Source organism: Falco punctatus (genome assembly GCF_963210335.1).
Source record: "Falco punctatus genome assembly, chromosome: 8".
In the NCBI taxonomy this organism is placed as follows: domain Eukaryota; kingdom Metazoa; phylum Chordata; class Aves; order Falconiformes; family Falconidae; genus Falco; species Falco punctatus.
Genome location: NC_137588.1, coordinates 20098690 through 20114484, shown reverse-complemented (window position 1 = coordinate 20114484; position 15795 = coordinate 20098690). Strand labels below are relative to the sequence as shown.

Genomic DNA, 15795 nt, shown 5'->3' with positions numbered 1-15795 from the left:
TACAAGGTAAAGTGTGTGTTTCTACCACAGTATTTCCAAAAATGAGAATTGTGTGGTGATATGAAACAGTGGATTTAAAATAATAAGATGATTATTTAGCAATGATAATTTAGTAGTTTCCTTTATATTTCCACTTTTTACTCTCTGGGACTTGTAACAGTGTAGGACATAATTTTTGATGCAGATTTGATGCTTTGAAACATTTGCTCACTCAAAATGCTTTTTAAGTACATTTTGTACATTATTGTAGATGTATTTACATTCTGTTATTTACAGAAGTGCTGGTGGCATCAATATGAGAATGTAATTTAACTCTTCTGTGTGGTTTATGAAACTGTATCCCAATAACACTGAATATATATGGCTGTCTTCAAAGACATAACAAATGCTGACAAGAGTTTTAACTTGTTAATGGGCTGTAGAAAATATTTGGGATAAGTTATCCTCTAAATGAATACTGAAAAGAACCCCAAGCTCACACAGCTTTAAGTAATATGCAACCATAGTTTTAAGAACTATGATGGCCTTTTGAAATGGGTGGTAACATACTTGTGCTGGGAGCGTGCCCGCAGCACTTATCAAAGCACGTGATAACTCTTCTTTGCAGTTTTAAAATCTTGCTGAGGATTCTTTGGCTTTGCCATGTTCCTGTGGTTTTCCTCTTGCATTGTTAATAACAAAGACAGTTTAATAGGTTTAACAAACATTCTCTGAACTGGATAATCAGTGTGCTTTGCTTCTAGTTAGCTTTCTTCTTGGGGACCCCAAAGCAGAAAACCTTTGTGTTTTGTTTATGTTTTTCTTTTTCCTTACAAAACTTTATAAGAACAGACAAAGCGGTAGGCAAAGTCCTAGATTATTATTTTCTGCTTGATTTTCTTTTTAATGTTCAAAACTGTAATAATTGCTTAACATCCCTACTGTATAATTCTTACAAGTAGTTTTATATTTCTAAAATTATTTAAGTATCCCTTTATTTATTGCATATTGAGAGGATAATTTGCTAGCAATGATAGAATGGTAGTTGTCTAAGGCTATGGCATGAGAATAGAAAGAGTTAAATTACATAAACTTTCTATATCCTGCTAATTAAGAATTGTATTCGGTTTAACTTTCAAAAGGTCAGAAACAATAAAGTAGTGAAAATTATCTGCTGCAGGTAACTTTTGTCTTCTATCAAAACCTTAACGGGATTTGAAAAGAATCATCGTATAGCTGTATAATATGTATGTTAAAGCATATAAACCATAAATACCTTGTAAAAAAAGTATGAAATTTTTTGTTTTGGCTTAATGACTTGTCAGCATTACGTTTTAAAAAAATCATAATCCTGTAGGATTCTAAGATGCATATTTTACTAGTGTTTTCTAGCTGAACTGTAGCTTTAGATGCTGATTGTCTTAGTATTGTGTCTGTGAAATGGTGTTTTGGGCTTGTTTACGTAGAGAAATGAGTGTATTGTAAGAAACATCATCCATTATTAGACATCAGTGAATTCATAGGAGAGCATTCCTGAGGCACTGGAAATGGACACAGACTGAATGTATTTCTGAGCATGAATATGGAAATAAAGGTTTGGGATTGATTTGTGTTAGCATTCTGTGTCTTTTTTTGTATGTGGTTTCAGTGATAGAATGATTTTAATAAAACATCAGCTGGTCTCATCCAGCTGCCCTTTTTATTAGAGTGTAAACCACCTCAAGAGCAACTAAGCTACAACACTCCCAAGAACATGACAAAGGTCAAAGACTTTAAAATGGTACAAGACTTAGAAAAAAATACATTTTCTAAGCTGCCTTAAGTGTGCCTAAATACCTACTTAATAAACATGGCAAACATTTATTTGGAAAAGTAAATAATCAAACTATTGCACAATGTAATAATAAATATTATAAGGCAGTTAAAGAAGTTGTGTTAATTGGACTCCTTAAGTAGCTAGCCATGTCTAACCCTGTAATTTTGCACAGAGCAAAGGTGCCTCTTGCTCTGCAGTTAACTGATTTATTAGCAGGAGAGTTTTTAGGCTGCTGGTTGACCCAGTGTTCTCCTGAGGGGCTACAGCTGTTTCCTGGGTTAATCCTAAACCAGCGTGCTCGGGCCAGCGTGGAAGGGTGACAGGAGTTTGCCTTTTCCAGCCAGCTGCTCCAAAGGCACCTGGAAGAAATGGTGGTTAAGTTGCTGTGGGCCCAGTTTGCCCAGACCCAAGCAAAAAAGCCTTTTGATACTGAGAAGACTTTTGATAATCTGCAGACAGATGTTCTTTTGCAGACCCAGCTGTACTTCTGGAAGAAGCTGACAGCCCAAACCCTTGATCACTTCTCTTGACTATGTGTGTGAATATAACAACTTTCTAACGTATTTCCAAGGAAGACCAGAGTAACTAAAATATGCTGAGTTGTTTGGTCTTTGCTAACTTTAGCTGCCTTGGGATAGGGAGCTCTAACGAGCAGCTGTGGCTGGTATGAGTAGCTGGCAGGCAACAACACAGCTGTATGCAAAGTGTCTCCATCCACATCCTTACTGCCTTTGTGGCTGCAATTAAAGATCTGACGATACGGCCTTGTCCGTGTTCCTGAGTAACGCTGGCTCAGCATCGGTGGCTGTTGCCTACATCTGCAGTCAGTGCCGACCTTGAAGGTCTTGTCAGAGCTGGGATGCGTCTGCTGCTCCTGCTGCACCGGCACTGGATAGAGCAAAAGCAAGCTAGGAGTTGTGTCATGCCAGGGGGCTGGGGCGTGTGCTGAGCCTAACGACACCACTAAGACTCTCCAAGTAGGTTGTTTTGTCCCATTATCTGCTGCTGGCCATGCTCCAAATCTGTGTTGGTGGTTTCTGTCCAGAAACTGCTGAACGCAGACAAGGCTTCCAGGAAGACCCCTCTTTTTTACCTCCTGAAAATACTTCAGATACGATTATTCATGCATGGTTGTTTGTACTAGAAGGTTTAAGAGCAGTACTAGCGGGTCTAGAAGCATCTGTAGGGTGATGTCAGCCATAGATGATGTAATTGACATTTTCACATATGTCAATAAGCAGAGATTAAACAGGCATAAAAGAAATCGCCTGTTAAGCACTATGATCCATACCATGGTTCATAGGACACAATTAGTTTGTACACTGAGGGATTACTTGAGTTCCTAAGTCTTATACTGTAGTTTTCTTATGAACTGGGCTTGATTTACAGTAAGGCTACAGGAGTCGGTGAGTGAGAATTAAATTAAAATTTTTCAGTGTAATTTGCTCTGACCTTGGATTTTGTGATAGTGATTAAATTACATAAACAGTGGATTAGTTTGTTTAGATTTCTGAATCCCTTTGCCTTTGAGAAATAGCATCTAGTCTATAATTCCCTTCAGTGGGACTTGAAAGGGACATAATTTCACCCATACCTGTGGTGTAAGTACATTGTGAATGGTTGTAGTGTGGTTTGATTATCAGTACCAGGCTGTGAGGAAGCTTATCACAGGATTAAGCATAACACTCAGCTCTGTTGCAGTCACCTTCTGTGTCTGAATGTGTCTCTATGTTACGTCCAAGGAGTTTGTATTTATGTGTTTGGGTTGTGTCTTTCCTTCAGCTGAGCTTCCTCTAGTTCTGCTTCAATCCAACATAAAAAAAAATAAATTTCTGTCTTTCACACAAAAAAGTAATTTAAGGAAGTAATTGAAGACTTGTTACTTGTAGTCACCATGGCTTTAGGAAGGAAATTAATGTTCATTTAAGTTGTGTGAGATGGATAGCAGCTTTATGGAGGGAAGTGTGTCTTGCCCAAGCCAGTGAGGGCTGGCTGCTTCAGAGGCCTTTAGGCAGACAGATGCATGGCAGGATTTTCTTCCAAGCATTTAGGCATTTTGGATTTAAGTATGAGTTTGATGCTTAAAGGTGATTCTAAATATTCTTGTAAGTGCCTAAGAGACCTTTGAAAAAAATGGTCTTTAACCACCACTTTGTAATTTGCTATCTGAAAGTCAGTCTTTCATTGAAATATTGCACCTCCTTGTCAAAAAAAGTACAAAAGCTTCAAAGATGTGGATTGATTTGTTCTCGCTGTAAGGAATAAGTGTCTTTAAATTGGCTAATAAGAGTTCACAGCTGATCTACGACAACTGAAAAGAGCAAAACATGAAAGGAATAGTCTAGAATCGCTAGTGCTAACAACAGCAAAGTGATTAAAAGTGTTTAGAAAGGATTTCTTTCAGAAGTAGTGGTCCTTAGAAAGAGTTGGCGTCTTTCTCCCTCCAGTTCTTAATTTGGAATATCTGTGGGCAATTAGTGGGTGCCTTTTCTTAATCTTAGATGGAAGCTTCCTTTGGTGTCTGTTAAAGCCCGGGTTAGAGTATGAACATGAATGTGAAGATGATATTATTAGCCATGGTCGACACAGCATTTCTTCTTACTCCTGGAATGTGATCTCGGTCTGTAATACGCTGTAAGTAAGATTATCTTAGAAAATAATTATTTTTGACTCTCCAAATAACAAAGCACTGTGTGTCGGTATGCCTGTGGCAGCAAAGAACTCATCCTCTTGGCCCGGTGCTGCTCGTGGTGGTTACCCATTCCAGGGTAGCACTGGGTGATGGCTGAGTGCAGCCCCTCCTGTTGTCCAGTGACCCTGGTGGGCTTCTGCTGGATCGAGCCACATGTTGTGTGAGACAGCAGATGGTCACTGGGTTCTGCACATTGCTGCAGTGGAATAGGGAGCTATGGCACTTGGGTGTGTTCATCATGTGGCATTTTTAATCGTTCTCTACGGAAGATTCATGTAGGACTACTTATGTAGTAGCCAGGACCTAAATATATTATGCCATGGGAACATTGAATGTGAGACCAGTCAGTTTAATTCTGATGAGCTGTTGAGGTACATCTATTGTAAACGCCAGCAGGTGGTGTGCACAGTGCTTTGAAGACACAGATTTTTAAATACTGTACAAGAAGATATTTCTATTCCACTCATCTTGACCAAGGTGTTCAAGAAAAGATGGTCTAGATAATTTGTCTAATGTTCTTTGTGGCCTGCTATTCCTGTCTCATTTCAAACAGTATTCAGATAGGCAGTCAAGGAGTATGAGGGGTCCTGTTTATGGGGTAGGAATTGGAGGACATTCCCCAATTTGGTACTTCCTAAAGAAGATAAAACCATGATACAAACGTTTTTGAAGTATAGGGATCTTGGGTTTGCTAGCCCTTGGAGATGGCATTTTGAATGACTAACTAGGCTGTAATCTGCATGTTCCAGCCTACTACAGAAGGTTGGAGGTGCAGCTCATGAAGCAGGCAGTGCTGGTGCTGGAGTCCCTTGCCTTCGGAGGCTGGTGGGGCTGCGGCTGGAGAGCAGAGCTCCTGCTGCTGACAGATCCCTTGCTAATCTGACAGATCCCTTCTCGGATCCCTTGACTGGCTGTAGGAGCCTTGCAATTTCCCTGCACATGAGTCTTCCCACATTTGCTTAGCTAGCTACCGATTAAGTTATTTTGTGGACTTGCCGGCGACTCAGTCTGCAGTATGATTTGCTGAAAACAGCATATATTTTACAAATTACTTTACTGGTGTTGTGAAAAAAGATTACTCACTTCATAGTAACACTGTTTCCCTTGCTGAGCAGGCTAAGCAGCATAAAGAATACTGTGACCCAAGTTAAGTTCAAAGCTATAGTTAAAGATTGAATTAAGTATGTATATATGTCAGTGCATTAGCTAAAGATAAAGGTCTTAATTCATAACTGTGTGGAAGTTACTCAAAAAAGGCTTTAAGCAACAACAGCAAAAAATTGAGCCATATGATGCCTTTATCTGTAATCATGCAGTTATGCACATGTATCGTGGTACCAGCTATAAAACACAGGTCAAAAAAATACTGCTTTGCTATGGCTTTACATTTATTACAGGAGCACTAGCTGATGTACCCTGGTCTTCTGCATCAAAGCTGCTATAGTGTTTCCAGTGAATCTACAAGGCCACAAAATAATTTAATTGGCAGCTATCTAAGCAAATGTGGGAGGACTTGTCTAGAGGTAAACAGCAAACTCCTACAGCCAGTCAAGGGATCTGAGAAGGGATATGTCAGATCAGATATCTTTGATAAGTTCAGAGAAATTAGTTGTGATTTTGTTCTTGTTAGATGGTCTTGGCTGGTATAGAGTTAACATAATCTCAAAGTCTTAAAGTAACGTGTTGCTGTAAACAAAAATATATAACAGTATGTATCTGTATTTGCATGGTAAGTATATTTGGGTAAAAACATCTGTCTAAAGTATCTTGAGTATTTATTTTAATATATATAGAAGCAAAACTATTGAGAGACCCTGAAGGAGATACCTGACCTGTTTTCTCAAAAACTGCAAGGTTTCTATTTCTGTGGATACATTCTCATTGTCTTCCAGTCTCATCCTCAAACCTAGAAGCATTGTTCAAGTGGAATTTGAAGGTTTTGTATATTTATCCAGAATTTCCAAACATCTGCAGTCTTCTCTGAGGAGCAGTGTCAACTGCACTGCTGGCTATTTGGCACTCTCAAGCTTGCTTGCTGTGTGTATTCCATCAAACCCTACAGCGCATGCCTGGAAACTCCACGTTTCCAGTAAATATTGGATGGAGCTGCGTGTGCATGGTATGCTCTCACAGCCTGAAGTGCTGGACTTGCTGAACCCATAGTACTTTGTGCATAAACACAAATTCTGGATAGGGCTGCTGCAACTCTGCCAAAAATTGCAGATCCTTCTTTTGAACAAAGTTTTCCAAGGCCTTCAGTTTTTCCAAAGACTTAGCTTCTACATCTGTGCCTTGGCCATAAAAGAATAGTTGGATTTTTTTTTTTTTTTTTTTTTTTGCCAAACTCTCTCAGGATGTTTTCAAATGCCAAGCATTTGTGAACAATTTTTCCTAGATACATGTGTGTGTTTATATGTATGTTTTATATATGTGTGTGTGTGTGTGTATACCTGCTTGGGTATAAAATCAACTATTGTAGTAAATGTCCCATTCTTAATTGTCTAACTTGTTCGTTTGTTTTCAACAGGCAGAAATACTCAGTGTCCTCAGTCACAAAAACATCATTCAGTTCTATGGAGCTGTCATTGAACCTCCAAATTATGGCATAGTTACAGGTAAGGATTTTTGTCTGACCTTTGTTTCAATTTTGTAGAACTCCAGTGTTAGAAGGTATTGGCTTTACCCAATTTCAGTGTTTTGCTAATTGCTCTGTCCTTCTTTGGACATTAGAGTGCTCAGCACCACCTGCCTCAATGTAAATTGGAGTGCTGGAGGTGGGAACCAGGCTGGGAGCGTGGCTGGTAGCAGCACAGAGACAGTTGGAGCCTGGGGTTGTCTTCATACACAAACTCAGCACTCCTTCAAATAGAAGCTTTTACCATGTTCTCTTACCCTGTTCTGTAAATTGATTTTCCATTTTAACTGACGTGTGACAGAAGTAGAGGTTCTCATGATACAAAGTTCTGGCACGTTGTGTAAAAAGGAAAGGCTTGAGAGTCTGCTTAGAGCAAAGGTGCACAGTGAGTTCTGCCTGTATTGAAAACAGGAGAATCTGCACTGGGAACTTCCCAGCTGTGGGAAGAGCTTGAAATAGTGGTTTATTAGACACCATAAGACAACTCCATTTATTCAACTGGAAACTAGGCTTCATTCGTTCTCGTGTTCTCGGAATTATGCAGAGGTTGGCTTTTGTGGTTTTGTTGGGTTTTGGGATCTTTGGAGTTTGAGTGGGTTTGGTGTATTTTTTTCTATCACCGTTTTAAGCTCCCTTGGGAGTTGGTCCAGATACAAAAAAACCCAGATAATGTAATTAGTCCCTTTCCTGTATGGGAGAAACTAGGTAAGATAGCAGTAGAAAATAAACCCTAAGCAAAGAAATCTACCATCTGCTGAAACACATGTTTGGAGAGGTAAAAACCATGAAAGCGTGGATTAGGAGACATGTTTTGGCATGTCTGTAACACTTCAAAGAGTGTTATGTGAAGAGTAGTCTTTGCACGTGGCACAGTGTAATACCAGTTTGAAACACTGCCATTCAGGTTTTTACTGGTTCTCGGATGGTGGAGAGAATCTGTGAAAATTCAGTTATTTCTACCTGTCTCTTAGACATCCAGTTATCACAGTAGATGGCAGTGTAATCCGGTGGGAGCACATCTGCAATACTGCGCTGTTCAGAGCATGGGGAGCTTTACTTACGGAGCATCAGCCTACTGGAGGTCACGGTGTTGCAACCAGTACTCCAGAGGGGCATAGGTGACCACAGTCTATGCCACTCGGAGGATGCACTAGTGACAGCATATAGGCAGGAACTTGAATACCTTCTCAAAGCACTAAAAATTTTATAAAGCTAGTAAATCAAGTCATGTAATTTTACTATAATTTATAACATAAGAGTAATAAGTGTCGACCAGCAAGCAGAGTAACAAAGGAGATATGTAATCAACAACGCAGGGTGATGTCTGTGTCAGAAAGGCCTCAGTTTGGTCTCACAGAAGGTTAATGTTCAAAAGACATTTGACCTGCTTGCCAGTCACAGGACAGAAAGCCGCTGAAGTAGTTCATTATGTCATTGGGAATGGGGACTCTAACCATCTGTGAGAAAAAGACTGTGCTGTGTAGTCCAACCACTTTGTTACTTGGGGAGCTCTGATTCCACCCTGGCTAAAGAAAAAAGCTTTAACAAACTGCATTGGTTCTCCCTGCAGCTTCCAAGGAGACTGCAGTCCCGTGGGTTGGAAGGGAAGCAAGGCTCTGTTTTCCCACACTATTTTCAAATGAGAGAATGGCTACTGAGAGAAGAAATGTTAATTGCACTTGAAAGACCTTTTAGAAAGTTTTTCACTCCATGATCTTCTGGATGGCCTTCAGTGTTGCAGACTTAATCCCATGTTTAGTCAGAGATCCATTTCTTACAAGGGAAAATCTCAAACAAGAAGAAATCCCGAGGAACTAATATTTCTTCAGAGTGATGGAGATGAGAGGGCATTCAGCCAAGCATTGGCATGTACCAGGCGTTCACTGCACATAACAGCTTGCGTGGGACTGTCAGAGAGTTCTCTGCGAAAGGCTGCATCTGCAGTCAAAACACGTTTCCCTGCTGGGATGTATGTCAGTGTTCTAACTGATCATCCTGCCTGGTGAGCTGCTAACGTGGATCACGTCATTCTAGGTGTGACTGGCTGTCTCTGTCAACAGCGGTCTTGATGTCTAGCTTTCAGATCTGGTTTTTGACCGCAGCTGCCACCTCCCAAAAGGTTTTCAGAGCCTGTGACCCCTGTCTGCACAGAAGCGTGTGGTGCATCCCACAGCCCATCGCAGGGTGGGTCCAGTCAGGCATTCAGAGCATTTCTTTCTAAAGCAAATACCTCTTTTCCATTATTGACAGAAAATTATTGTCGTGATATGATTTCCAAATCTGTAGGCTCCTAGTAAAAACCTGTGGCACGATAAATACATGGAAGAAATACTAAAGGACTGAGCTTTGTTGATTGACACTTGCTTGCCTCTGTTCACACGGAGTGGCAAAGGGCTCGGGGAGCTGCGTTGTCCCTGACTCTGGTAGCTCAAGTTATGCATTGTAAAGGCATGCAAAGCGTGCAGCCAACCTATTCCTGAAGAATCCATTTATAAGACAGATGATGACATCATGGGTAAAAAAAGCTCATGTTTTAATTGAGGAAATGTGCAGGTCAGCAGCTTACTCCTCTTTTGGTGACATCAGAAGCAACATTTCTGTCTCCTGCAGTGGCTCCTTTCAGCAGCAGGTCCTGAACCTAACTTGCTGCTTGAGTGTTTACTTTCAAGGGAGTTCCAGTTTTCTCCCTCTTTCCTTCCATTTAGCGCCAGAATCTTTTCATATGACCTACCATGTTCTAGACTGCAGAGCAGTTTTGTCCCAGAGCTTCCTTCCCCACACAGCAATCTCCCAATGGTTTTGATTTCCTTGATAAGGACCAATATTTATTTTTTATGCATTTAGTCTGTCACGTATCAATCATTAATATTATTAACCACAATTTGGATATATTTGATGTACTCTTAGAGGGGATGATTTTGTGGCTGCTTTGAAATAGCTGAAATTGAGCATTTCAAATGCCAGCTGCTTTGCCACCTTAGGTATGAAGATTTTGGGAGTCTCGCAAATAGTTGTTAAATTCTGCCTGAGAAGCATGCCGAATACCCTTGGGAGAGACTGATGAAAAACTTAAAGTTGCTTCTTGCATCCCCCTGGTCTTTGTGCTACATGGGCTATACTGGGTGGCATGTGCCCACTCTGTCTTGGCCACCAGATAGAAGAAAACGTGTCAGCTGCTTCAACTGACCAACCTTCTCTTGTTTTTTCGGTGAAACATGAATGAATACTAAACAAGCATAAAGCTTATTTAATAAATACTAAGCAGAGGAGCTACAGCCTTTAGATTGCTGAATGTGACCTGCAGCACATGGAAATCTGGCCTGCTTACCTCAGGGTCAGATCTCTAGTTTCATCATTCCATGTTTTTCATGAACAAATGATTTGATCTGCTACTCTGTTCCTCCATGGAAATAGGAAAATAAAATTTTAATTTCCCTTTCTACTTGCAAACCCTTTCTTCCTAACAGAATATTACATATATAACACCTAGTTTTGCTTAAAAAAAATATTAAAAAATCATCCTTTGTTATGGGGCATGATTTATATGCAGTACTGCTCACCAGTGGGGCATATCCTCTGTCTTTGGAAACAGGTTTTGATACCACAAAATTCTCATCCATTAACTGTTCTTCTGATCAGGAGCAGCCAGTTTAGATATGCCAGAAGTTCAGTTTATATGAAAGTGGTGTTATGGAGGTTTTAGTTGTCTCCAGTTTCACACCCAAATGCATGTAGGTGTAACTAGCTTGTTATTCCAGCTCTCAGCCCCATGAGCTCTGACAGTTGGGCTGGATTCCATCTGCCACACTTGCAAACACCAACAGGCCAAAAAATCCCTTGTTTATATCCATGTAATCCTGCTGTGGGTTTCTGTAGGTGTACTTGAGAGAAGTTAAGAAAAAGGTCTGTTGATCCTGAACAAGGAGCATCCAGAACTTTTTGCTCTGGAATTTGAATTGCTTTGCCTGAGCTTTCTAGACACCAGACCTTTCTAATGCCTTTTCATTTTAATGCCTATTGTTATACATAATTGTACCTTTTTTGTTTGTTTACCTGTAGCAGTAGACTGTATCTGTGTTGGGATAATCAGAACAGACTATGACTCTTCTACTACTGTAATAATAATATTAGCTGCTGAACCCAAATTCTTTGTCATTAAGCCAGAGGCTGACTGCTTTCTGAACTGGCAGAATTTCCATTAGATCTTTCAATTTAGATGCAGTGTTTTAAAATGTCATGTGAGTGAGTTTGTTGTTGTTTTTTAACAGAGTATGCTTCTGCTGGCTCACTGTTCGATTACATTAATAGTAACAAAAGTGAAGAGATGGATATGGATCATATCATGACCTGGGCAACTGACATAGCTAAAGGTAAGCCAGAGAAGCGGTGCATTACTGTCCTACACAGCCAGCAAAGTGTACAGCTGGAGATGCTTTCCTTAGGAAGGCTTTTCTGACTTCATATACTTTCTTATTCAAATCAATAAAAAACCCCCAAACTAACCAAATGTACATAAAAAAAGCAAACCCTATTCACTGTGCTTTTTAATACGTTCCTGGGTTATTAGGAAACCAATTTCTGGAGTGAAAATGGCTTCTATGAGCCAATTTTACTTCTGGTTTGCCCCTGAGTCCCAAGAGGATAATTCTGCTGATATAGAGTAATTATGAAGTAAAGTGCATAATTATCCTTACATTTGATTGGAATTGGGACGTTTAAGAAAGCTAAGGACTTACTCTCAGCAAACATACTGAAATTCCTCATATAGTAATGCAGAACAAACTGTTTCATCTTTTGTGTTCTCTGTGACTGCACAAGAATTAGTGTAAACTAATGAACAAAGAGTAAACTCGTATCTTGGCTTCCCTGTGTGGACACCACCTTAGAAAAAATAACAAAGTATGACATTAAAAGCCATTAAAATACCCATATACATGCTCTGAGAGATAGATGAGCTTTGCTTAGTGTTTTTTACTCAGATTATGGGAAACTTTGCTTCTCCTGCAGCATATCAATATGGCATACAGGTATGCCAGCTTGTAGTGAGTACAGTTAATGGCAACCAGAACACATGACTGCTGATACGTGATGGCCACACTCAGCCTGCCTAACTGGATTGCTCCCTTGTTTTGTGTAGGAATGCACTATTTACACATGGAAGCTCCAGTCAAAGTAATCCACAGAGATCTGAAGTCCAGGAATGGTAAAGTAGCAAAACACTGAAACGCTTTGCATTTGCTGTTACCTGTTAACGTAGCCTTTAAATCTATACCTCAGCTTTGTGAACAAGCAGTACTAACACACACCTTGGCTCTCATCAAGCTACATATGTTGAGGCACAGAAGAGCCTGTTCCCTCCTCCCCATCCTGAGCCTCTCTAAGCTTCATTACAGTTAGAGCGCTGTGGAGGGCTCTTTCAAGTTGTGTCTTGCTGACCATGATTGTACCCAGCTTAGCAGCTGTCAGGCATTGCCTGGACACTCCTCACTTCCTTTTTCTATTTGGAAAGGTTGAGTACCAGAAAAGGCTGGCAGACACCAGACACAATAGACTGGATAAGGTCTGTTATTTCTTACCTGAAAATCTTACCTTTACTGGGGCCTGTTTTGACGTTTGACACATAGATACTCATGCTGTTGAGTAATATGCACTCAGTGTGGAGCTGCACTGGTTAGTCTGTACTTGGCAGTTGACAACCATTTCTGAAATTTGCTGAACATTGCCTTTTAACTGAAATTTTCACTAGTAATAGTAGTGGGGTAGGAGGGACACAGATTTTAATAATGCACACAGGGAGATAAGTCAAGAAGAGTCTAGATCTCACCTCACTTGAAAGATTTCTCTTTTTATTAATGAAACTTTCAGAGAGCTTCTTGTTAAGCCTAACTAGATTGGGGAGAATGGAGTTTATCTGTGTTTTATCTATAGCTGTGTTGCTGCCTTTGAACTCAGTAAGGCCTGAAAGGTTTTGCGTTTGTTCAGAGGCTTGCAGGTCAGCAGATCTTCTCTAAAGCTTCTCAAGGAAACCAGGGCAATTGTGCATGTGTGCATGTTCAGGTGCTGGCTCACCATAAGATCATTTTCTTGACAAAAAGCAGTCTTTTGCTGTAAAAGTGTGTTGTGTTTATTTTTAATAGCATTCTTGTAACCTATTGTTTTTTCATTTTCAGTTGTTATAGCTGCTGATGGCGTGTTAAAGGTATGAACACTTCATTTGTAGAGACATGCTGCTACTTGTTTTGATGCCTAATGAACGAGGTTGATACTCTAATATCTGTTTATTTTTTTATTTTTTTTTGCCAGATCTGTGACTTTGGTGCCTCAAGGTTCCACTCACATACAACACACATGTCATTAGTGGGCACTTTTCCATGGATGGCCCCAGAAGTTATCCAAAGTCTCCCAGTGTCTGAAACATGTGACACATATTCATATGGAGTAGTGAGTACCTCTCATTTCCCTATGTGTAGTAGCAGTTCTCTAGTGTGATGGAATTAGAGTGATGCAAGAACAATTCTACATAAGGATGACAAAAAATACCATGCTTGCTTTCAAGATTGACCCATAATTTATAATTATATGTTTGAAAATTATAGGGAGAACAATGTCTTGCATGTTTAGCAAGATCCTTATCTGATTAGATTAGCAGCATGCCAGTGTGGGAAGTGCATGCTTTTCCGAAAGTATTCAGCTTATGCCTGAAGGGTTGGAGGAGCCACTGAACAATCTGCATCATGAACCTCTGCTTTTGTTTTTTGGTGGAACAGAGGAGAAGCCTGTTTTGCAATAGGTGTAAACAGGATGAAATGATTAGGGTTCCACTTTCCGTAAAATGGGAGCATTGCTTATTTTATATTAAAAAGTTAGCCACTTCTCCATGCTTAATCGTTTAAATGACCCTGCTGTCATTAGCTGTGAGAATAGAGACTGTGCCTTTTGTGGAGGTACAGGTCCCATCTGAAAATATAGAAAAGGCCAGCATTGCTTTGCCATTTTTCTGAAGGGGGAACAATCAAAGTTCATCAGAATCTCAGGTTTGCAGGTACAGTAATGTGAATTATTTCTCTCTGTCCACAGTTAAACTCTAATTTGGTTTTGCTGTGTTATGCTGTGTAATACAAAATAGGCTAGAAATAGCCGTACTGGTCAGACCAGTTGTGTGCCTAGTGCCATAGCCTTTCTCTGGCAAAGAACAGGAATGAATACTTTGGGGGGGGAAGGAAGTGGGTTTGTAGTTTCCATGCATAGCCGTGTATTGACCGTTTTTGGTTGTGGATACAAGGGTTGGTGGCAGAATGAGGAATTCTTTCAGTACCTGTCAAGTATTGCCTCTTTTTCTTTGAGTGGTGAGAGGAGACAGATGTGAGGGAGGCACTATGGTTTTAAGCTAGCACCTATGGCTATACGTAGTTAAGCTGATGTCCTAATGGAAGATGACTTAACCTTTTTCCAGTCAGTTGTTCATAGTGAAAAAATAGATGAGAGATGATGTGGCATCGCTGACAAATGAAAGGCTGAAGATTTGCAAGGAGGAAGAAAAAGCCTATATTGGCAGATCCAAAATCCTTGCTTGCTTTAACTGAACTAGGTCACAAAACAGTAACGGAACATAAGCTAACAAATGTAAATGTTACTGTAAACTGTTACTGGAAGCAATTACATATTATCCACTGAAGGGAGACATTCCCGTTTCAAAACAGAGCAGAAAGGTTAGAGAAGAAATTCCAGACATGGTCTTAGAGCTCAAACCGCTTCCGTAGTCATCTTGGTGTGAATTGACTTTAAGGAGCATTGTAGAAGTGGGAGAAGGTAAGAAATTGTTTAGTATCTTATCATGTCAAGTATTACCAGAGCCTTGGGAACAGTATGTCACACAGTCTTATTTTTCCTCGTCCAAAAAGTAAAGGTCCTTTGACTGTTCTGTGCTTGGAGGTAAAACTCAACTACTCAACTACCCTCCATATGAAAACTGTTCGGTGTTACCAGAATATTTTAATGTGGTTACGGGTGTATATTGCTACTTTAGTATGCCTAATAATACATGACCCTCATTTTTTAATATGTTGTTTTTGAGCTAATGTGCTCTACTGTGGGTGGAAGCTTATGAATTCATAAGCACTTAGGAATGAATTTCTTTTTATAACTCCAGTCTTGGAACACCATTGTTTTCAGAGTGGAGTTACAGGCATAAAAATGAAGAATGGCATTGGCCCAAGTTCTGTGTTGATGAAATTACTGACATAATGGGGTTATTCCAGCAAGAAATTGTCCGAATATAACATTGAAAGATGGAGTCTCCCAATAATAAGTGTAAGACTGTCAGAGAATTAGCTAGGAGACTGAAAACAAAAAATCTTAGAAAGGGTGTTTTTGTCTTTTCAAATCATTATCATCTATAAAAACAGAATTTAAAAATCCCTTTTCAAAGTGTAACACTTGCCAGCAGCTTTTGTGCTAGAGAGACAAATCTGCTTTTCTTCAGTTAAAGTCTTGTTAACAAAGAACAGAATCCTTTCAAATGTAAACTAGTAAGATGCTAGGAATAGATACTCTGTTTGCAATATTTGTTGCCTTCCCCATGGTTTTCTTTAATTTCTTTTCTGCTGTTGTTTTTTTTTTTTTTTTCCCCCTGACTGGCTTTTCTTTCCACAAACCACTCTGTGATTTTAAATA

At 39.8% G+C, this 15795-nt stretch overlaps 1 protein-coding gene across 3 annotated transcripts in view; it reads left to right on the top strand.

The window, feature by feature from the left end:
- Positions 1-15795, top strand: part of LOC308068644 (mitogen-activated protein kinase kinase kinase 20-like) — a 71070-nt gene that overhangs the window by 24842 nt on the left and 30433 nt on the right. For all 3 annotated transcript variants that reach the window (XM_080399591.1, XM_080399589.1, XM_080399590.1), the window contains exons 3-7: positions 7015-7102; positions 11391-11492; positions 12260-12325; positions 13293-13321; positions 13426-13563. In XM_080399591.1, coding sequence (XP_080255717.1) covers positions 7015-7102; positions 11391-11492; positions 12260-12325; positions 13293-13321; positions 13426-13563 — 423 coding nt within the window. The remainder of the gene's footprint in view (positions 1-7014; positions 7103-11390; positions 11493-12259; positions 12326-13292; positions 13322-13425; positions 13564-15795) is intronic.